The sequence below is a fragment of the Jaculus jaculus genome, chromosome 11 (genome assembly GCF_020740685.1).
Source record: "Jaculus jaculus isolate mJacJac1 chromosome 11, mJacJac1.mat.Y.cur, whole genome shotgun sequence".
NCBI classification, from domain to species: domain Eukaryota; kingdom Metazoa; phylum Chordata; class Mammalia; order Rodentia; family Dipodidae; genus Jaculus; species Jaculus jaculus.
Window position 1 is genome coordinate 3,460,213 of NC_059112.1, and position 23,938 is coordinate 3,484,150.

At 42.2% G+C, this 23,938-nt stretch overlaps 1 protein-coding gene across 4 annotated transcripts in view; it reads left to right on the plus strand.

Annotated features, from left to right (window-relative positions):
• Adamts3 (ADAM metallopeptidase with thrombospondin type 1 motif 3) overlaps nt 1–23,938 on the plus strand; it is a 183,715-nt gene that overhangs the window by 154,186 nt on the left and 5,591 nt on the right. Inside the window, exons 8-23 of one of the 4 annotated variants that reach the window (XM_045161178.1) lie at nt 283–388; nt 679–822; nt 1,401–1,533; nt 4,911–5,024; nt 6,985–7,130; nt 8,217–8,392; nt 9,507–9,640; nt 11,643–11,766; nt 12,616–12,672; nt 12,874–12,957; nt 13,708–13,788; nt 14,915–15,078; nt 17,862–18,027; nt 20,233–20,365; nt 21,078–21,285; nt 22,070–22,187. In XM_045161178.1, coding sequence (XP_045017113.1) covers nt 283–388; nt 679–822; nt 1,401–1,533; nt 4,911–5,024; nt 6,985–7,130; nt 8,217–8,392; nt 9,507–9,640; nt 11,643–11,766; nt 12,616–12,672; nt 12,874–12,957; nt 13,708–13,788; nt 14,915–15,078; nt 17,862–18,027; nt 20,233–20,365; nt 21,078–21,285; nt 22,070–22,187 — 2,088 coding nt within the window. The remainder of the gene's footprint in view (nt 1–282; nt 389–678; nt 823–1,400; nt 1,534–4,910; nt 5,025–6,984; nt 7,131–8,216; nt 8,393–9,506; nt 9,641–11,642; nt 11,767–12,615; nt 12,673–12,873; nt 12,958–13,707; nt 13,789–14,914; nt 15,079–17,861; nt 18,028–20,232; nt 20,366–21,077; nt 21,286–22,069; nt 22,188–23,938) is intronic. The other 3 variants (XM_045161179.1, XM_045161180.1, XM_012950362.2) reach the window with 3 other exon arrangements.

The following is a 23,938-nucleotide window of genomic DNA, read 5'->3' on the forward strand; positions in this document are numbered from 1 at the left end:
CAATGGCAATGGAATTTCCCTTTTCAGTACCAAGATGTGAAGGACTGTTTACTAAGACAGAAAGACAAGGTTTGCTGGTATGCAGAACGGAATGGAAGCCCCGGGCGGCTCCTTCCTTCCCTCAGCAAAGGAAAGAGCGTAGACGCAGTGACTCTCCCAGGAGAATGCGGCCTGATCCTAGCGAGGAAATGATGTCGCCCCTGTTCATTGAAAGTTTCCCCTGCCCCCAAAGATCCAGTGCTAATTCCCCGTGAAAGTAAAAGTGACTGTCATTCTCTGCAGGGTACGCTCCGGTCACAGGCATGTGTCACCCCGTGAGAAGCTGTACCCTGAATCACGAGGATGGATTTTCATCTGCTTTTGTAGTAGCCCACGAAACCGGCCACGTGTAAGTTGACTGCTGGCAGCCGCGCGGGATAAGAAAAGGACTTTTCCCTCCGTGCTTCCTGCACCGTTCTGCGCACTTTGCGCCAAGTGCATGCCGGCGCGCTTCCGTGCGAGGGGAGAGGGCGCGGTCGGGCTGCGCTCCATCCCGGGGCCTGCCAAGTGCCCAAGGAAGCCTCGTTGACTGCACGCGGCTGCGCGCATCCTTCCTAGTGTTGGTCGTGCCAAGAGCAAGCTGCCGCCTTGCGACTCTCGCCCACACGCTGTGCTTCGTGCGCTCTGTTTGTGTTCCAGGTTGGGGATGGAGCACGACGGGCAGGGCAACCGGTGTGGGGACGAGACGGCCATGGGCAGCGTCATGGCGCCCCTGGTCCAGGCGGCCTTCCATCGCTACCACTGGTCCCGATGCAGCGGCCAGGAGCTGAGAAGATACATCCAGTACGTGACCCCTGCATGTCATGGCCCCTCTGCCTAGGCTGCAGACGTGAAACTGACTCTTGACACCTTTGATCCTAACAATTCCCAGGAAGCGCAAACCGGTAACCGTTAGTAAACGTACCCCTATGACTCAGAGACGTGGATAGATGCGCCCATAATATAAGCACGTTTGAGGCCGATAAGCCTGGAACCGAAGTACATTTTAACTGTGGGAGTTCCCTTTACTAAATTCTGTGACTGATGGTCAGATTGAGTTGAGGACTGGGATGGGCTGTCATGTGATTTTTGGGTAGAACACCACCTCTACCTTCAGTGTAGGAGTTAGGGTCCACCCTGCCACATTGGTGACAGTTCACATAGTGGCACTAATGAACCTACCACAGCCATCCCTGGGTCATATCGGCTTCTTTCCTAGAATAAATAAGGAAAAAGCCTTAAACGGCCAGCATCCATAACCCTGCTGACTGCTCTTGTAATGCTCTGAAGGGGTCTGAGCTCAGAGTGCATGCCCCTTAGGACCTGACTTCAGAAACGAACAGCATTGAACTTCATGTGGTCTTTTTTTTTCCTTCACACAGCTCCTATGATTGTCTCCTTGATGACCCTTTTGAACACGATTGGCCCAAACTCCCAGAGCTTCCTGGAATAAATTATTCTATGGATGAGCAGTGCCGGTTCGATTTCGGTGTTGGATACAAAATGTGCACCGCGGTATGTTACCTCCTGTCAGTTTGCATGTTTCGCCTCACATTCGCTTTACTGGGTCACTCATGCCAGCATAAGAGTGTCTGACTATCTTTTGTGCGCTGTGTCCTTAGTGGCTAAAGCGAGCTGCCTTAGGTATCTAGCCTGACTCAAGCCTCTTGACAGGCAAGAATGGAGAGGTTATGTTTGTGTTTTGTGGAAGAGAAAGCTAAGATTATCGAAATTAAGCGAAAGTCATGCATCTGCTTGGACCTGGATCCAAGGCTCTCTCAGACTCTGAAACTTTGTTTCAACCCCTCCCTAGTGTTTGTGACATTCAAAGGTGACTCATAAACTTTTCTATGGGTTCATGATCAGGATTCTACATGTTGTCACCATGGGAAATAGTTATACTGATATATGAAAATGAGAGACGCATTGGATACCATGAGAACTGGTACAGCATTTGGAAGGCTAAGGAGAAGGGTCATGAGTACGAAACCAACATGCTATTTTTTGAGTTCAAGAGGAGTTTGGGCTATGTAGTAAAATTCTGTTGAAAGAAAGAGAAAGAACAGGAGTGGGGCAAGAGGGGAAGAAGAAAAAAAATCATATATGTGACATTGGCACTTTCATATTTGTGGCTGAGCTTTCTTCAGTATAAAGTGTGGAAAATGATAGTATTAATCTCATGTGATGGTGTGAGGCTTAAATTTGATAATATGGCCAATATGGTTGACACACAGGCATATAGTGCATGCCTAATAAATCCATTAAAACAATTTACATCCTGATCTTTACTAGTTTTTTTTTTTTTGAAAGAAGGGCTGTTCTTAGAAGCTCCTAGCAAGTGAAAAGAAAAAAAAAAAAAACTGAGGGTAAAGTAGGATTATGAATTTCATGCACGTTATACTCCTGGATTTACCTAGTATGATGTGATTGTTCTTACATAGTGTTGCAGTCAGGTTTATGTTGCTGACAGAAATCACCAGACCAAGAGCAGCTTTTGGGAAAAGAAGGTTTATTTTGGCTTACAGACTCTAGGGGAAGCTCCACAATGGCAGGGGAAAAGAATGGTATGAGCAAAGGGTGGACCTTACTTTCTGGCCAACGTTAATTGGACAACAGGGACAGGAGAGTGTGCCAAACACTGGAATGGGGAAACTGGCCATAAAACCCATAAGCCTGCCCCCAATAATACACTCCCTACAGGAGGCTCTAATTCCCAAATATCCATCAGCTGGGGACCTAGCATTCAGAACTCCTAAGCTTATGAGGGACACTTGAATCAAACCACCACACATGAGAAATTCTGGAACTTGCTTCTTAGAATCCAAGCCCAATGTTATTATGTGTTATGGATAAAGGTTTATGATGAAGATAATAAGAAAATCTGCATAGAACTTTCTATCTTCTGTAACTATAATGCAAATTAAAATTTGAAAAAGCTCAAAAATAACATTTTTTTTCAAATTTTTATTAGCATTTTCCATGATTATAAAAAAACATCCCATGTTAATTCCCTCCCTCTCCCCACTTTCTCCTTTGAAATTCCATTCTCCATCATATTACCTCCCCATCACAACATGGGTTTTTGTTTTTGTTTTTGTTTTTGTTTTGTTTTGTTTTGTTTTGTTTAGTATTGGGAAGTGAACTGTCTTAGATTTAAAAAAAAAAAATTCTTGGTACGTAACCAAATTGTTCTGCTGTTTAGAATCATCCACACACAGCATCTTGCCTGTCTTTAAGGCATACACTATGAACTCATAATTACCTGCATTAATGTTTTCAACCTAAGAAGTCTGAAATTTAAGATTAGTGTCATGGAACAATATAATTTCTGCCTTAAGTAAAAGGGTTCTGCACAATTATATCCACATGTAAAAATGGACACTATTGGGCTAAAGAGATTGCTTAGTGGTTAAGGCGCTTGCCTGTGAAGCCTAAGGACCCATGTTCAACTCTCTAGATCCCACATTAGCCAAACACACAAGGTGAGGCAAGCACAAGGTTGCAACAAGCTTCTGGAGTTCAGTTGCAATAGCTGAGGCCCAATTCTCTCTCTAAAATAAAACAACAATAATAAAAATGGACACTATTAAAATATACCTATGACATAAGGCTATAGACAGGTAGTTGTCAGTGTAGACAATAGATATGTATATGAAGTGCTACTTAATGTTTTAAATGTATGTGCACTTAAAGAATGGCACGATGGACCCGAGAGATTGCTCAGTAGCTAAGGTGCTTACTTGCAAGGCCTAACAGCCTGGGCTTGACTCCCCAGTATCCATGACTCACAAAGTGGTGCATGCATCTAAAGTTCATTTGCAGTGGCAAAAGGCCTGGCACACCCATTCTTTCTTCCTTGCACATGAGCACTTGCTCACTCTCTGCTTGCAAATAAATAAAAATAAAATAAGTTGTTGGCATTTCAGAGAGGAACAAAGCAGGATCAAAGTGTGTATCCATTCTTATAAAAACTTTTAGATATTATAATACAGTGTTTGGGGTGGGGATAAGGAACATTCTGAAAGAGAAAACAAAGATTCTAGTCTGTCTCCCACAACAGCCTTAACTGGTTGCCCTTATTTCTCAGCCACAGATTGGTGTGAGGATGAAGATTAGGGGAAGTACTTTATGAACTATGTGAATGAATTATAATATTTTGCTATCCCTACATACTTTATATAGAAATTTTACAATTTATTTCTTTAGCTTTCGGTCCACTGCTTACTTACTATGAGCATTTTTGTTATTTATTCTTAGTGTATAACTAGAGAAATAAAAGCTTTTTTGGTGAAACCTTTTAATAGTTTGAGATCTGTCTAAGCATTGTAAGAGTTCCCACTTAAAATGCTTAGAGTAACTACTTTGACATTCCAAACTTGCAATATTGCCTTTTTTTTTAATTTATTTATTTGAGAGCGACAGACACAGAGAGAAAGACAGATAGAGGGGGAGAGAGAGAATGGGCGCGCCAGGGCTTCCAGCCTCTGCAAACGAACTCCAGACGCATGCGCCCCCTTGTGCATCTGGCTAACGTGGGACCTGGGGAACCGAGCCTCGAACCGGGGTCCTTAGGCTTCACAGGCAAGCGCTTAACCGCTAAGCCATCTCTCCAGCCCACAATATTGCCTTTTTGAGAATAATAATAAAGTGGCATGCAGAAACACTAAACTAAAGCAGAGGATCCAATGCAAAATTTTACACTATTTTTATACTTACCATTCCCATATCAGAATAGACCTTTCTGACATGCAGTCCTCATGCAACAGTGTTTATTTCTTGGCATGTCAAAACCGTGGCTGTTAACATGAACCACCACGTGAAGCTGTATGGAAGGTATGGCCGGTAGTCACGCTCTCTGAAAGTGCCCTGAAGTTTGCTTCTCTTTCTTCCAGTTCCGAACCTTTGACCCATGTAAACAGCTCTGGTGTAGCCATCCTGACAACCCTTACTTCTGTAAGACTAAGAAGGGACCCCCACTTGATGGGACTGAGTGTGCTGCTGGAAAGGTAAGCGTGTCTGTTCCTACAAGAACGATGCATAACGTTGTCAGGGAACATACAAGTCAAACAAGTGAACAGAGCAGTGGTCATTTCTATGTAAACTACGGCGCCTGGTGTTTCTTGATGGTAAGACAATGGGATGTGTACCACTCTCCTATGGCTACTATCACAAATTGCTACCCATTTGGTTTCTGAAAAAAAAAAATACCAGGAATTTGTTCTTGAATAGTTCTAGAGAACAGAAATTTGGAATCTGTCTCATTGAGCTTACGTCAATGTGTGGACAGAGCCATATTCCCCACAGAGGCTCTGTTCATTGCTTCTCTTGGCTATAGGTGGCTGCTATCTTCCCACGCCTCATGTGGCATCAAGTCTCTTTCTGCCCCTTTCTTGCATCTTTTCACTTCTTGACATTTGGGATCCATCTGGATATTCCAGGATAACCTTCCCCCAAATGAAAGCCTTCATTTCATCACATTGGGAAAGGAACATTTTTTTCCACAATAAAGTCACATTTTCAGGTCCAGTGATTAGGAGCACTTCACACTGGGAGCACCACTGTGGCTGGAGCAGCCTTGCAGAATCTCCGGCCCCTGCTAGTGGGATTTAATTTCCTTGCTGACATCACATTCCTAGTGGAGGCTGCCCAGAAATAAAGTCAGATGAATTTACACAGAAGCCTTGGCTTTGCTCCTTGGGAAAACACACCCAGAGGTTTAAATCTCGAATTGAGCATTTGGGACTGAATGCTTAGAAGCTGGCTAAAGGCCAAGGTTGCTTCTCATGAGGATGGAGACCAGAACAAAGGCACGTGTGAGCTTGACTTGAGGAGCCTTGACTAGCTCAGAAGTGACGATGACAGGACCAGGAGAGGCTGGCAGAGAGTAACGTAGCTTTACTCTTTGAAAAGGGTGATCTCAGATGTTTATGAACCGCACTTAGGGTAAAAAAACATCATATGCAACAATAAAAACCTGTCATTACAAGTACTTGTAGTGTGTCAGACAGTGTGCAGTCACATTGTATCTGCTGTCCACCTTTTGGGAAATCTTAATACTAAACTTCCACTAAATAGCAGTCATGACTTGATTCATTTTTGCTTTGTTTAAAATGTCCTATGATCAGCTATTAACAATCCACTGTCCTATATAGAATTGTTATGTTTAATTACGTAAGGTTGAGGTGTGTGTGTGTGTGTGTGTTTTAACAGAAGCCTTTATTGCAGGTGGCATGGGAAAGCATGAGAAAATGAAGGAACTAAGTCTTGAGCTACCACTCAGTCTCAAGGCACCTCTATGATATCATGGTTCAAGTAGTCCCACCTAATTGTTTGTTGGACACATGGCCCCTAAACTATTCATGACCCTTTCTGCACTTTAATTTTATTTATTTCAAAAGGCAAAAATCTGTATTTGGCCCATGTATTTCTCAGAATCATTGTGAATTAAGATAAAGTAAAATTGCCTTGAAAACTGGATAGGTTTTTAACTAAGGCATATTAATTGAGAAAGATTTCTACAGCATTCTAAAAGGCAGCACACCCCACACCTCCCCACTGGCAGTGAGCCCTAGGAGGATATAAGTAGAGAGAGATGGAGCAGAGAATGATGCCTCCAGGCAAGCTGGGCATTCAGAAAATCATTATGTTGGTTCTCACTGGTGAATGTATCTCTTAAAAACTCATCTAGGTGAATGTTATTTTTTCCTTTTAATTTTATGTTTACAAATGTGCATTAAGTTATTTTCTGATAGGGCATCTTAGTGGTAGAAATGTGAATGGATACTTTAAATGTGTGTTTGCCGGGAGGATTGCAAAAAGCAGCAAAGGTCTTCAAAGGGGTGGTTTTTATAACAAGCCCAGCGTCAGTGCATGTCTGGTCTGACAGTATTTTATTTCTACCTGTGATCATCGTATCCATCTGGATGATGTTTGTTTATTCGCATCACCCTTTGCCATTTTCCTAAGTGGTGTTACAAGGGGCATTGCATGTGGAAGAACGCCAACCAACAAAAGCAAGATGGCAGCTGGGGGTCATGGACCAAATTTGGCTCCTGTTCCCGGACATGTGGAACTGGTGTTCGTTTTAGAACACGCCAGTGCAACAACCCCACGTGAGTACAAGCCCCAGATCTTTGTGACGGTTGGAGACACTAGAAATTCTAGTGCATTCTGCGACTCGGGTTCCTGCCTCTCTCATCCTGCGTACAGAATACGGGATGTGCAAGCGTGGGGGTCACACTCACACACCTGCCTTTGGAAAGTTCCATTAATGAGGTGGAGAGTAGTCAGTGGGAAACATGAGCAAGCTCACGCAACGAGGTTAGTTGAGAACTTGGCACTTGGTGTGGTGGAGGTGAGCCGGGAGCATAGGCTCCGGGGACTGTAGCCCTGAGGTGCACCTCAGGAAGCAAGGGGGCCTTGGGAGGGAGGGGCTCCACCCCATCCATTCACTACAGAGGACAGGCTCCAGTGCTGCGGCCTGGGGCAACAGAAAGGTGGTGGCAGATGGCCAAGAACTGCTAGAGGGAAAGACAGTCCCTCAGACTAAACTCATCTAAGGCTCACTGTACTCATTTTTATTTTCTGAAGAAAATAATAGAATGATAAACTTGGGTTTCCTGGCTTGTCTCGCTCATATTTAATTTGTGAGCAACCTTTTATAGATCTCTGAACATGACTTATTAAGACTACTGGGGGTCATTTCTTCACAAGAAGAAATGGTGGTCGTATTAGAAGTCGCAGCAACAACTGAGGATGATGGGCGGAGTGAGGAAGGTTCACTGTGAACACTAGATGCGTCGTCTCTTTCACTCCACTTGCCTATCTGCAGAAACACATGCATGTGCACTTCACCCATGAGGAAGCCCAGCTGATACAACCATATGATCCAAGTTTCAGTAATTGTATGGACAGGTTTTGTACATGCTAAAAAGCAGGGTTTTCTTGAGTTCCACACATGCTTTTCATCTCTTTGTATACAGTCGTCATGCATAAAACAGACTTCCATGGGGGGGTCTTTCACCCCTCAGCAGGGGAAGAGGGTGCTTTTGCAGAAAGGCCCTGCACTCAGGAAGTCACGCTCCTTTCTGGGCCAGCAGCACAGTGGTGTTGGCTCTCTGCCCTTCAGCCCTGAGTCTGCAAGCCTGAGCTGCTGGGCTAAAGCCAGGCAGCCTTTCTAAATGTGCTCTTTTCTACAGGCCCATCAATGGTGGTCAGGATTGTCCCGGTGTTAATTTTGAGTACCAGCTTTGTAATACGGAAGAATGCCAGAAGCACTTCGAGGACTTCAGGGCACAACAGTGCCAACAACGTAACTCCCACTTTGAATACCAGAATACCAAACACCACTGGCTGCCCCACGAGCATCCTGACTGTGAGTAGATGCCCTTCTTCCTGCTGTGTGGACGGTCACTGAGAGGTGAAGCCTTGGACGCTAGAGTCCTAGTAGTAACCGCTGACAAGGCAAGTCAGCCCAGTTTTCTGAAAAGCAGGATGAAGGGTGCCTTTCTCTAGAGAGGTAGGAGTTGTGGCTTTTGGCAACAGCTCGTGGGAAGCAATGCCTGGGACAGATGGACTCTCCTGATCCTGATGAAGTACTTAGCTAAGAAATGATGATGGGAAAATATAGTTCCTTTTAAATATTTATTTATTTAGGAGAGAATAGATGCACCAGGGCTTTCTGCTGCTATAAACACCAAACACATTGCCACGTTGTGCATCTGGCTTTGCAACCAAATGCCTTTATAACTGCTGAGCTCTCTCTCCAGCCTGAAAAACACAGTTTTACAGTTGATTCAGGATGAAAACAACAAACATTATTTATTAGTCTTAATAACTACTAAAATACCATTAGAAATTCTCATGGTTCACACCTCTTTTCATATTTCTTAAGGGTTAATAAGATAGTAACAAGGTTATCATGTGGTATAATAGGCTGCTGGGTTTAAGGAAAGGTGTGTACATATAGGTCAAAGTTGCAACACATTCAGAAAAATGACTTCAAAATTTAGCAAAATGAGCCACACCAATTATACATAACTAAGGAGATCCTATGAAGGGTGAGGTCATTGCTCAGTGACTGGGTTAGACCAACGATGAACCCTGTCATTGTTCAACATATGACAAAAATCAAAAGTGACTTTGAGTTGGCCTATCAGAGAGCTATCCTAGTAGGAATCTAGGTTTGTCAATACAAGCTGGTTTGCCTGGGGCAGTCTTGGTTTATACTTGGTGTCCTTGCTCAATTATTGAGTGTCTTTTCATGCTCAACAGTGTCCTACTTTATCTGATGAATCATTCATCACTCACATTAAAACAAATATGCACACTGGCCTATTTACATATATCATTTACTCCTGTTTATTTATATGGTGTTTATTTTGCTGTCAAAAGCCCATATTAGACTTTGTGCTTTAAAAATAAGCTATGCTCTTTTTTAACATTCTGCTTTATGCAAATAGTTAATTTTTAGATTCTGTCTTTTGTAGCCAAGAAAAGATGCCACCTTTACTGTCAATCCAAAGAGACGGGAGATGTGGCTTACATGAAGCAGCTGGTGCATGACGGAACACGCTGTTCTTACAAAGACCCGTACAGCATATGTGTGCGGGGGGAGTGTGTGGTAAGTTGATAAAGGGGCCTCCATGGCCTCTGACAGTCTTACCTTGCGCATCTTTTTATTTACGTATGTGTAAGGAACATGTGTATGCATATATGCATATGTGTAGAGCCAGCGCTCTGCCTTAGGGTCTTCCTCAGTCCTCTCCACCTTCTTTGAGACAGGCTTTCTTGCTCCTGACCCCAGAGCTCCTTGTTTCGGTGAGCTGCCACCACTCAGCATTGTTTATATGGGTGCCAGAGACCTGAACTCAGTTCTCATGCTTCCGTGACAAGCACTTTACCCACATCCCTCCACCAACTCTGACTTGTGAAATGATAAGCTGAAGTGTTCAAGAGAAATCGTGCTTCCCAAACCATCCCTTGGTCATTGGTTTAATCAAGATTTAAATGTAGTTTTTATTGTTCTTCTGATGATGCTACGTCCTTTTTCTAAGTAAGACTGGGTTAGACCAGTGATGAGCCTTGTCATTGTTCAAAATATGACAAAACCAAAAGTGACTTCTTCTAAGTAAGTGATGCCCTTATATTAGGGATACAGTTGGAAAGTGTATTTGCTTTCAATATTTTGTGACAATCTATTATTGAAATAGGATTTTTTTAGAAGATTAAAAAGTCTCTAACTGGTTTTGTCTATTGTTTGAAAGATCAATGCAGTGTCTTTCTCATTTACTCATTTTCCAGTTGATTCTAAGCTTAAATATTGAATCCTATCTCAGCACAGAGGTTATTTTTGATGCATTTTCTTGTTCATGTTCTCTGAGTAATACAAAAGTATCCATATTAACTGAAATGATGGCCCTGATGTCCATCTCCTTTTCACCTTAGCCAAACTCAAGTATGCACACGCCCAGTGGGACTAAACCTTCCCTGGAAGCAGACCTCTTAGGTCATGTCCTGTTGCTAATAAGAGCATCACAGATTAGGCAATTTGTGAGGACAAAAGGAAGTTCATGACCAAGGACTTATAGCCGTCTTGACTTCTGGGGCTAGAAAGGCCAGGGAGCTGGCTCTCCTATCTGAAGGTGTCCTCTGTCCTGTGTGTCAGCCTATGACAGAAGGTGCCAGAGACAGCAGGAAGGGCTCACTGTTACGATGCTCTCTCTTATGGTAACCATCTCATTTCCATGAGGATGCCAGAAATTCTTGGCACAAACCCAAAATCTTGTGATCTGATTGGTTCTGCATCTCTCAACATGGCCTCACTCTGTAGCCCGTGTTGTAGTCAAACTCGCTGCCCTCGGCCTCCAGAGTGCTGGGATTGTGCAGGTGTGAACCACCCCTTCTGGCTTAACCGTGCACGCACTTCCTGAGCAGGACAGGCATGAATGGGTGGGCTTCATGCTGACCCTCCCACACTATTTGCCACACTGAACACACCAGCCCTACTTTCCTTGTCAATTATCATGTATCTTTATCCTACACTGACTTCCTTGAAGGACATGATCTGGTTCAGAAAACCCTCAGTAGATACCAATTAAATAAATGTGATGGAAGCTTCCTGGGATCCAGAACCTTCCACAGCCGTTCCCTGGACTTTCACATGGGGTTGAACGTTGATCTTGAACTCACTTTCCACGAACAATTTCTGTGTTTTCGCAAACCTTTGTTTTCTCTGAGCCTGTGAATGTCTCCAGCTCTTTGAGGAACCTTTGTCTACATCTTAACTTTTAAATGTACTAATTATTTTTCATCTTTATAAATAGGAAAGCAGCAATAGGATGGCACCATGCTACTAATATTTTTTCTTAGCATTAGCTCATATCTTTGCTTAATAAATCTTGCTTCAATAATTATGACAATTTATGTTGTAGGAAAGACTGGATTAGAGGTGAGATTTATTGTTTATTGCCTAGACTATAAGTTATTTGATTTCATGCCAATTCTTAAAGGACTGAAGGAGGAGACATTAGGACTACAGGGAATGTGTGGTGCATCATTCTCTGGGATGTGGTCTGTTTCCTGGCACAACAAGCTTTTTCATGTTTAATGTCTTCTCTCCCCAGAAAGTGGGCTGTGATAAAGAAATCGGTTCCAACAAAGTTGAGGATAAATGTGGGGTCTGTGGGGGAGACAATTCCCACTGTCGAACTGTGAAGGGAACTTTCACTAGAGCACCCAGGAAGCTTGGTAAGATGAACATTCTTGTGAGCTAATATTTTTTTGAGATGTCTTTTAGAAATACAGGATTTTCTCAGTGAATATGATAGAAGTAGCTTAATCATCAGCTAATTTTCCAAGAAACCACTGAAAAATTAACGAGTTTTACTTCTTTTGCTTTAAAAGTGAACAATTTTGTTCTATGAAGCTGACCTAGAATTCACTATGTATTCTCGGGGTGACCTTGAACACCTGGGTGCTGGGATTAAAGGTGTGTGCCACCACACCCGGCTTGGTTCACTTTTGGAAGTACATACAGTTTTCCAGTGTGCAGAAAGAAGCAAGCATGCAGTGATGGTAGTCCTTATCCCCATGGAGTCTTTTGTCATTGCCTGGTGACACGACACACATATAGCCATTACGCTTTTACGTTACGCTAGTAATGCCTGTGCTTTTCCTTTGTGATGAGTGCTTTAAAGTTATGTAAAAGCAAATAGCACCATTTCTGGATGGTGGCTCTAAAAATATGACTAACAGAACTGGATGTATAAATGTTATGATTTTGATGAAATCAACTGTAATTTTCTCCCTATTGCTGTGAAATGCTTTGCTCAAGTTACATACTTTCCCCTTATTAGGTATAAAATAACTTGCTTTAAATTTGAATGTAATGAATTTTTTTGCCCTGACCACTCTTCCTCAGTTGTGTGGAATGTAAAGTAGTGACACTGTTTTTTCAGATAATCCGGAGAATTAGGTTCAGGAGAACCATGAAAGAGCCCGTCAGTCACACTGACTCAGACTAGTCAAAGATAATCTAACCTCCAGTTCTCTGCACAAAGGTTGTCATCCGATAGACTAATTAACCTTTTCCAACAGGGAAACATTTAAGCAAGAGATGCCATAAAGAAGTCAAGTTGCTGGAGAGTGAAATCTGCAAGTATCCGACCTCAGCTCACCTACAGCAGTGTTTGCATTCATGCTTAGTCTTCCTTTCATTGACTATTAACAGTTTATCTGCATTAGCTAACTGTAGCTTATGTTTCTCTAATAAAATATGGCTTATGAGATAGTCAATGGAACAGCAAGACTTTGGTACACATGAAACATCCACTAATTAATGACATTTTATTTAAGGGAAGACAAGAGGAGTTTTCACTTTACCCAAAGGAGCTCGTAATATTTCTCTTGCTGAAACAAGAGAAGCCAAAAATGTCCTGGGTAAGTTGTAGCAAACCGCAGAAAGATGGCATCCATAAATGGCATCAAAAGCTACATCGCTCTACTTGGCATCCTAATCATGTTGCTTCTAGCCAATGGCATACTCAGGCAATGATGGAACCGGTGATGCAGTTAATACATTAGGCACTAAGACCTATGAACACACCATAATATATACTGTGTGAAATTTGGGCAAATCTATAACATCTTAGTCTCTCAATTTTTCTGAACTATAATTTTCTTTTTACATGTTATAAAATTATTTTATAACTTAGAACTGAAATTTTTCACACCATATATGGCCTTGACAGAAGAATATATTAATCTAAAGCTCCAAAACAACCAGTTTAAGTTGATCAATATATATAGTACTAAGAGGAGCATACAGAAGCAACACACATATATTTTTCAAAGAGATTTGTTTGTGTAAATCTCTGAGCATTTAAAAATAATTCTATCACAAAACCTGCTTAAAACCTAAAAACATTTCATCAGGTTTTCTTTTCTAAAAGATTTTAAAGTTACATATTTATGACTGTCACCAAAAACTAGACTTGGAAGACAATAGGACTTGCCTGGGTTATGGGTGCAGCTCATAGGCCAGCTGAGCCTATGAACTGGAGAAGCACGGCCTTTCGGGTTATGGATGCCTTCTTCTGCGCTCTGGAGCTGTCAGGATGCAGGCTCGGCTAACCACCTGTGTTGTTTTTGTTTTCTCTGCTTCCTCCAATCTTTACTACACATGCAAAGGGTCCCTTAAGATGTTTGATATCCCCCCTGGGGCTAGACATGTGTTAATCCAAGAAGACGAGGCTTCCCCTCATGTTCTTGGTAAGTGTTTCTGTCTGCTGCCACTGCTCTAACTTGCACTTAAACATGAAATGTCAAAGAAAAATCATTAAATCTTTATCTATTTTCTGTGTGTATAAATATACACACATCTGAGGATTTTGTCCCCCTAATATCTAAAAGTAAAACTTTCATTTGGGGGAAAGAAAAATAGTTCATAATTCCATGAGTGGGGAAAATATTTACAATTTTATATTTGTTGTGCATGTTAGGATATCAGATTAATCCTAGTTATGTTGAAAACATGGTTGCTAGATATGTCCATTTATAACCCTTGCTTTTATTAGATTTCAACTGTCTTAAATGAATGCAACCACAGGTGAAGTGTACTATTCCGTTGTTAAATGTTCCTAGCACCTAAAGGGTGTTAGGTTTTTGATTGGTGCATACCAATCTACCTGCATGGCAGGATACAACACCCCATTGATTCTTTTCCCCCTTGAGAGGACATTTTAAAAATGACACCTTACTGGGATTCGTATTTTCACAAGGACAACTATAGCTACCACATATGAAAGTACTAAACAGTTCATTGTTTTATGATGTTTCAGAGAACTAGTTTTTAGAAATTGAATTATATTCACTCATAATTGTTGCCCCAGTATTTTAAATGCTTTTATGTTATAATGTAATAAGAACTCTATTAGCATCAAGCTATATGGTCTAGAAAATTTACTATCCATGGGAAAAATTTTGGCCTGAATGCCACTTCAATTATTTACAGAGGTTCTTAATGTTTTGATAATCTTTAAATAGAAATGTTGAAAAGAAGTTTTAGATTAATTATTACAGAAGTATCCATTATTTTCAAAATACTTCTGCCTTCCAAGGAAATATAAGATGAAAAAGCTCTTTGACAATGTTTTCAAATGGGAATATTTGCAAACATTTTTGCCTGCTTAACCATCTTGCCATTGTTTTAACTTGGTAAGAATGCTTCTGATGGACTTTAATGCCTCGCGAATGACCTGAGGGTACGAGGAGAACTAACGTTCATTCTGACTGACGCCGACAGAGAGGCAGAGCTGTCCATGTGTAGACTAGCTGTGGGTCGTCAGCGTTGCAATATGATAGAGCGTGTGCTGGTGACCCACTCTCCTTCCTGTAGCCATCAAGAACCAGGCTACAGGCCACTACATTCTAAATGGCAAAGGGGAGGAAGCCAAGTCGCGGACCTTCATCGACCTTGGTGTGGAGTGGGATTATAACATTGAAGATGACATCGAGACTCTGCACACAGATGGACCCTTGCATGACCCTGTCATTGTTCTGGTGTGTAACACTACTGGTTACTGCCTTTAATTGAGTAGTCCCTTGTTTTTAAATTTGTTTTTCTATTCTTCATTCAACATAGTTATATTTTTTACTTGTGTAATAATATATTACCTTAAAAGTAAGTTTTTTTTTATTTACTCTCTCTGATGTTCATGATTCCTTGTAGATCTTATTTATCTAGTATCACTTACTTGAAAAACCAATCTTTTTATTATTAATTATGGACATACTTAGTGTGGATACATCATGTGTTGGTGCCCTCCTCAATGGATTATTTAGGAGGCAGTGCCTGTGGGCATGATGTCCCAACTTATGGTTATAACAATTTTTCCACCCCACCCCCCTTCTTCTGCAAAATTCTCTGAGCTGTGTTGGATGAGTTTTAAGTCTACTTCAGTGATGGGCTCTTAGGAGCCTCTAGATCTCTGCTTCAGGTATGTGTTAAGTGTCCCTAGCATCTGTCTCTCTCACCCTGGCACTGACTGTCAGGCTCACCATGGAAGCAGTGCTCTTGCTCATCTCCCTAATTCCTCTGTGGTCCCGGCTCAGGCTTGGCTGAAGTGCAAGGGATGGTTTATCTCCTCAGGTCTTGCTACCTTCTGGAAAGAAAAAGCAGGTTACCCAACAGAGAGTGAACTCAGCACAGGTTAAATGGGATAAGCATTATTAATTAAGGGAGAATCTGATGTAAACCCTCTTTTAGCCCAAGATTAGTGGGAGCTTGACATTGGAAAGCACAATCTTTGTCTCCATAGGATTCTGCCCTGGTTCCCAGTTCCAGATATGGATTCCTTTCCACTGAGTGGATCTCTTAGCCAATCAGAAAGCCACTGGTTGCCCACTGAGGTGGTGTGCACTTCTTGTCAGACTGGTTGGTTGAGTAGTTTAGACCCCAGCTAGCTCATACCATTGTTGAACACTTTCTCTCAGTAGCTCATGTAGTGCTTCCAAGCACTAGATGAGTTAACTGTCTGGGGTCTGGCTCTTTTCTGGATGCCAGGTCTCTCCATATTTTGTGCCAGCAGCATAGGGTCTTACCATTTACCTCAGGTAGGTAATCAGGTGCTTTGACAGAAGCCTGTCTTATTGAGGACCTTGTAAGTCTTTCCAATCACTAGCTTATTGTAGGTGGTACTGGGAGTGACAGGCCACAGCCAAAATTTAAAAAATAGTAAGGTTAGGCTTCATCTCACTGTCTCCAGGGCCCTTCCTTTCAGGTGCCCCCATGTTCCTCCTGAGGGTTCACCTTTTAGTCTATCTTCAAGGGAAAAGCCAATCTTCATACTAAGCAGACAGGCTCTAAACAAGACAGAACCAAATGGGAAGCTGTAACTTAATGTATAGTTGGAATTCCAGAACTTCCTTTAACATTTCTGATAGCATCAAAACTCTCAGCTTTCAGTTGTCTAAAATGTCAATAGCTCTCCCTCATTTTTGAAGTATATCTTCAGTAGGTGATGCTTTTGTGTTTACCCACTAGAGAAGCATTTTATTTGTAATATACGTTAAGAATCCTCTATCAGCATGAAATGGCTTTTCTAACAGCATAAGCAGGTAATCTAGCTTAGAAATTTTACTATCATAAAAGTTACTGCCCTGAAAAAGCCACTGACTAGACTAGGAAGGTTGCCAATCTTTTAAAGGATGCCATTGGGTTATACGCTGTCTTAATTCGTCTCTCATAATTGACATTACATTGTTTCTTTTAAGAAACTAGAGGCATTGGGGGCTGATCAGAGAGAAAGTTCTACGACGGGGTGCAGGTCTCCAAGTTGGATAACCAGCCGGGGGAGGGGGGGCATTCCCTCTGAATCAGCAGTGAGTTCCTGACAGCTAATGGTCTGATTCAGACCTAGCGGATAGTGGAGGCTATTTCACACATGCACAAAGCAGGCTGTCTCTCAATTATAGGAAGAACTGGGATATTATCCAGAAACATAAAACAGTAACTTTCTAGAATCTGTTTTCACTTTGTGCTCAATGGTACAGTCTTTATTTGGTAGACTGTCTCCTTGATGTGGGTACTCTGAATGTGGTGTGCCAGTGGGCTCTGGCTGCTTTTAAATGGTTGTATATTTTTATTTCATAAAATATCAGTGTACTGTGCTCATATTTAATCCAGTGCCCTTCCTTGCCCCTACAATAGTGACTTTCATCGCCAAATACTCTTCCTCCTGTTTTCATGTCCTTCTCTTAAGCATCCTTATGGCAACACATTAACTTCCCCCAGAGTGAGTGCAGGGTGGGGGGGAATGAGATAGGATGGCCAAGGTGGAAGTGACACCTCATCTTGGATATGTTTAAACCACTGCAATGTCTACTCCATGGAGTGTCTGTCTTTTCTCTAATTTCCTTTTCACGTATGTTCATGCTTTCCAAACTCTGTTTCATACTTTGAATATACATACTGATCAAAATTTTAGTTAGGAAATTAAGTTGAATGATTTGAGAAGAGAAACTATATTTGACTCAAATAATTTTGTTCCTTTCCAGCCATATAGTTATGAGACTTCAGACCCTTGATGTATGAGTGACATGTTAGACTGCCTATAACAGGACCTTAAGAAGGTTGGGAGAAGAGGGTTCTGGGTGAGCAGTGCTCCATCATTATGACCTTTCCCCCTCTCTAAATAGTCAGAGCACCATCTTAGATGTTTGGCTAAAGCATTCTATTTAGTAACTTTAAATTATTCTAGTTTCAAAAAGAACAATATTCTAAAATTTTCCACTCAAAAGTTAACTCTCAGACGATTTGCATATGAATTTCCTGTATTCATTAGATTATACCTCAGGAGAATGACACCCGCTCTAGCCTGACGTACAAATACATCATCCACGAAGACTCTGTGCCAACAATCAACAGCAACAATGTCATCCAGGAAGAATTAGACACCTTTGAGTGGGCTCTGAAGAGCTGGTCCCAGTGTTCCAAACCCTGTGGTGGAGGTAACAACCTCACTGTTTTTAAAATATTTTGTTTATTATTTGAAAGGGGGTGAGAGAATGAGCAAGCCAGGGCCTCCAGAAACATGCCCCATCTTGTGCCTTTAGCTTTTCAGGCAAATGCCTTAACCACTGAGAGAGCTCTCCATCCCAAGAACCACACTCTATTATTACTATGCACTTCACACAAAATGCCAAGTTTGCTCTTGCTTGAAGGATTGTCTCTAATTTGACACTTTAACTAGAGAAATACCAAATGCAACAGTCAAAATACAAGCACAGAATCCATAGTTATTAATCAGCACTGCCCAAGAGTTACACCATCTATAATACTAGCAGGATACAAAATTCCTTGCTCCTTTGTCTTGTGTTCAGCCCAGTAGTACCCTTAACGACTTTTTTTCAAAGTCCATGTACTGTCTTCTCTCTGTGTTGACCAGAGTCCAGTATCTGACTCTGCTGGGTTTGTAGCCAGCTGCTGTTCTGAGTGCTCTGTATAACCATGTGGCCATACTCAGAATGGCTCTAAGATGTCAATTCTAGCTCCATTATACTGATGGTAAAATTGAAGAACAGTAGAGATAAGTAATTCTACTTTGACCAGGTACCCTGCCCCTGACCCCTCTGCCTCTGCTTTTCCTAGCACAAGTCCTGTGATATAAGTACCCTTTCTCAGGTTCTCTTGCCACCCACCCATTTCTCTAATATCAATCAGGCCATGTTACCATTCTCCACAACAGGGAGAGGCCTGGAGAGATGTCTCAGTGGTTACAATGCACTTGTTTGCAAAGCCTGATAGCTGGGGTCCAATTCCTCAGTACCCATGTAAAGCCAGATGCACAAAGAGGAGCATGTGTCTAAAGTCTGTTTGCAGAGGCAGGAGGCCCTGGCAAGCCCATACTAACTGTCTCTCACTCAAATAGCTAAAGACATATAAAACTAACATGGAATAATTAAAAAACAAAAAGTATGTTTGTTCATAATAGGGAATTCTTGATAAATCAATTTTTTAAATTTAAGAGTATATTTTTATAGTGCTTCCAATTACTAAGAGTGGCACTTGATGATAATTGCTGTACTAGGGGCCGCACATGTAAAAGGTTTTTTGTTTTTTTTCTTTTGCACAAGTAGAAAGAATGGGCACACCAGGGCTTCTTGCCACTGCAAACAAAGTCCACATGTGCCACTTTGAGTGGCTGGGTCCTGGGGAATAAAACCTGGGCTGGCAGGCCTTGCAAACAAGTGCAGCTGAGCCATCTCCCTAGCCCCGAAATGAACCTTCCTCACCAGGCTTCCTTCACGATTTTCACAATGAAGCTAACCGATTCTTATTTCCGGAGTAAGTTTTCTGAATGAATGAATACAGCTATATCATTTTGCCAGTTAAAATTCTTCAGTCTCCTATATGTTGTTGTGAAGACACAAAGTCAGCTGAGTAGTAGGCTTGCCCAAGAGTGAAAAATCTGACTGACATCTTAGAATGGGGGTTCTTCCCACTGTGGAGGGATGAGACCGTGGTAGGAAAGGTGAGAGGGGTTTTGAATATGTGAGAATCGTTTTATAGTTAGTTATACAAGAGAGTGTTCTTGGTGAAAAATTCTAGGAGTGTAGAGTTAAAATGCCTGCAACTAACTCAAATAGTTGAAGAAAAAAATAGAATTTCATCTGAATTTAAATGCTAGTGATTTCCTTACAACTTTTTTTATAGATTGTAAAATTTTTAAATCTCCTTTACCCATGATGTACCCTATTCCATGTCATTTCCTCTGTTTAGAGTGTAATTCCACTTGATTCTCTTGATCCAGTACAATTTGAACTTATTCTGTTCTTAGCACTCCCTGTTCCTTTGGCGCCCTCTGCAGAGAGTTGGTGACTTAGCTCAGTAAATGTCACCAGAGCTGTCAGCCATCTCTCACAATTCAGAGCCTAGTTCACTATCAGAGTAGTTTGTGCTTTAAATTCTCTTTCATTAAAAAATGATAGCACAGGCAGGAGTGGTGGTGCACGCCTTTAATCCCAGTGCTCAGGAGGATCACTAAGTTTGAGGCCACCCTGAGACTCCATAGTGAATTCCAGGTCAGCTTGGACCAGTGTGAGACTCTACCTCGAAAAAAGAAAAAAAAAACAGCACCTGTTGTAATAGATACATATTTGTACTCAAATATATAATGTATTAGTAACTGACTAAAAAGTTATTTCCTATTCCAGGTTTCCAGTATACAAAGTACGGATGCCGGAGAAAAAGTGACAACAAAATGGTTCACCGGAGCTTCTGTGAGGTCAACAAAAAGCCAAAACCTATCAGACGGATGTGCAACATGCAGGAGTGCACACATCCCCTGTGAGCGCCGGGCTGTGGGGCGTTTTAATTAGTGCACTCAGCGTTGTGTCTGTACCTGTTTACAGAATCACATGTCCCATGATCGTGGAAAGCTGTGGTTCCCTTTCCCCCCATAATTCTTGCTTGGAAAGTTCACTTTGAGCTATTTTGTAAGCAGAGAAAGAATAGCCAGGGCTTCTAGCCACAGTGGGCACTGGGTGATCAGACATATCCTTGGGCTGTGTGGGCAAGTGTCTTCATTGCTGAGCCCTCCCTTTATGTCTTCTTACTCATTCATTCTCAGACTTCCTTCAGTGTCAACTGCCTCTCAACATCCAGATTATCTTCCCAGTGACAAAAGAGCCCTGTGCCTCAGCCTGGCTTTGTGCCCAGCTTTCTTCTGACTATTCCTCCTTTCCTGAGTTAATTGGCATCTCATCCTTTGATTCTTTTATCCATTGTAGTAGGTCCTAAGACTTTATACAAGAATTAAATTTGGACATTTAGGAAAAGTAAATGGATGCCTTTTTTAACTTCCACGGCTTGCTCACCTCCATGAGGCCACAGGCTGGGCATGCGCCGCTGTCTCTAAAACTGCCTACAGGACTGAACACCTGTTCGGAACGTTGAGCCCACTGGGTTCCATCTCCACAGGCAGTGGGGACCGGTAGGCTTTGCATGGGGAGCATGCACAATGTACCCCACGGACACTGTTTCTTCCCCCAACCCACAGCTGGACGGCAGAGGAGTGGGAGCACTGCACCAAGACCTGCGGGAACTCGGGCTTCCAGCTCCGCACCGTGCGCTGCCTCCAGCCGCTCCAGGATGGCACCAACCGCTCCGTGCACAGCAAATACTGCCTGGGAGATCGGCCCGAGAGCCGCAGGCCCTGTAACAGAGTGCCTTGCCCTGCCCAGTGGAAGACAGGGCCCTGGAATGAGGTGAGCTGAGAACGGGGGATGCTCTGTGCCTGAGGTACCAGAAAGGTCTCCGGTACCGGGTACAAGGCTGGGCTTCCTGGGGCCCCACCGGGAGCTCAACTTGCTCTTTCTTCTGCCTACCTGCTTGTTGGAACTCAGTCCCTTGCCCCACCTCCTCCAAACACTCAAAATAAGGATCCATGGAGCCCTACAAACAGGGGTTATAAAAAGATGACATAGCCCGCCGTGGCGGCGCACACCTTTAATCCCAGCATTCACTTGGGAGGCAGAGGTAAGAGGATTGCCGTGAGTTCGATTCCAGCCTGAGACCCTACCTCAAAAGTAAAGGAGGAGGGGAAAACCATGCCAAGGATGACATCATACATGGGATGAGATAGAGGATTTCTGTCCCATATCTCTTCACAGACTCAGAGCAAAGGCTCTCCCTAGTTCCTACCTACATCAATAGCCCTGCAGTTTCTTGGTGAGCACTTAGTTCTACAGCAGTGAGCCCCTTTCTTAGAGGAATCAATCTATGTGAATGAAGCAAGGTCAGTAGCGAGCCGGACACTCCGTGCCAGGTGCTTGGCTTCTGCTCCCTTTAGTACTGCAGCTGCCCTCGGAGGCTGGTGTCCCTATCCCCCCTTTTCAAATGAGGAAGCTGTGACTCAGCATGCCCCGCTGGTCAATAGACCTAGGAATATCTGTACCACCTCCACAAAGCACTCCAGAACTGTGGTGTGTGCGTGCCACGTGCCTGGTTTGGGGGGGAAAGATCTATAACTGGAGTCTTTCGTCCCTCTAGTGTTCGGTGACCTGTGGTGAAGGAACGGAGGTGAGGCAAGTCCTCTGCAGGGCTGGAGACCACTGCGATGGCGAAAAGCCCGAGTCCATCAGAGCCTGCCAGCTGCCTCCCTGTCATGGTAGGTGATCGATCTCATTGTGTGTTTTCTTCCCAAATAGGCTAGGGAATTGATATGTGTGGGTTTATCAAGAAGTAACCAAAGGAAAACACTAAGCATTAATCTACATTCCAAGTTAATTGCCATCACACACAGTGGGAATGTGTGGGGAATACATAGCTCCTGTCAATTTGCATTGTTACAGGGGGCCATCTTATTTTCTGTTATATTCTTTATAATTTCATATCATCATTATAAAAGATAGAATAATAGGTTTTAAGGTACTTATTTTACTAAAATTATGTAGACATGTGAAAATCAAATAGTCAATGTTAAAGCCTTTCCTAGTAGCTCCATTCCTGTGAGTGATCTCAATAGATATCCTGCACATGCATTTAAAGTAAGCATTTACCTGACTACAGAACTTATAGAAGTAGAGTGTATTTTATTTATTTAAAATATAAAAATATCCAGACATGGCACCCTTAATGCCAGAACTCGAGAGGCAGAGATAGAGGATTGCCATGAATTCAGCCAGAGCAAGACTCTACCTTGAAAAGCCAAAAATATGTCAGACTGTGTCCTCTATTCCTGCCCATCTTTGAGTTTCTGCGTCTACATTTTCTTCTGGTTTTATCTTCTCCCCATGTCTACAAGTGCTCACTTTGACATACCAATAGAACTTACTATTAGACATCTACCACAATAATCCAAACCATCAACATTATAAAATAACTCTATCCATTACTTTCATGATTAGTTACAATGAAACTTGAATATTTCACTTACATTCTTTAGCCTCCTTGCCGTCTCCTCTCGTAACCTCTGGGTTTCTCCTAATCCCACAACTGCACATCAAAGGGTCCGTTATGCAGAAAGAAAGCTTCATCCCCGCACTAGTTCTACTACATGTGCTCTGAGTTAAAACGTTCTAAGCAACTGAATCACTACATTACTCGGGGCCACTCTAATCCTTAACCTAACTATTATCACCCAATGAGGAAACCAACCTAACCAATTAAATGCAGGGATTTTCTATGTACTCATTGAATCCTTGCCTCTATCAGGAGCTCACAGTGTAGCACTAAAACTACTTCTCCTCACATCATTATTCTTCACTGAACTCTCGGAAAGCTCAATGTGACTGGCCTGTATAATATTTCTAGTTAAAATACTTCTAAGTGGAATGCATCTATGCCTTCCAAAAGCCTCAATATCTAGGTCTATAGTATTAGCAGCCATTCTATTGAAATTACACATCATAATAATTCTAAGCCCCTCATCAACAAGCATATCTTTTAATTCTTCTATGTCAAAAAGGACTTAAAGTGCTAATTACATATTCATCAGTAAGTCAGAGATGTAAATTGACTTATCAAATATCATTTCTAATAATAATTCTAGTCTCAGCTGAGAACACATTTAAACTATTCTTTGGATGCCTGGGATGTACCATTTTTAGTAATCAGCTGATGATATGGCCCAACAGATGCTAACGCCACAGCTCTACAGTGACTTGTTTCATCTATAATGTACTGAAAATGCATGGGAGCTACTAAGGATATTATCTTAAGTAATATTAGTGCCCTACCCTCTCATAGACCACCTCTTAGCAATGGCAGACACAACACTCGTATCGCTGGAATCTACCTAACCAATCCAGTTTTATGCCCCTGTACACAATTATCCAATTAAAACCCTCTCTATGCTCAGGAACATCATCAACCCTTGTCATAAATATCTGTGCACTCAAAGAAAATGACATTAAAAAA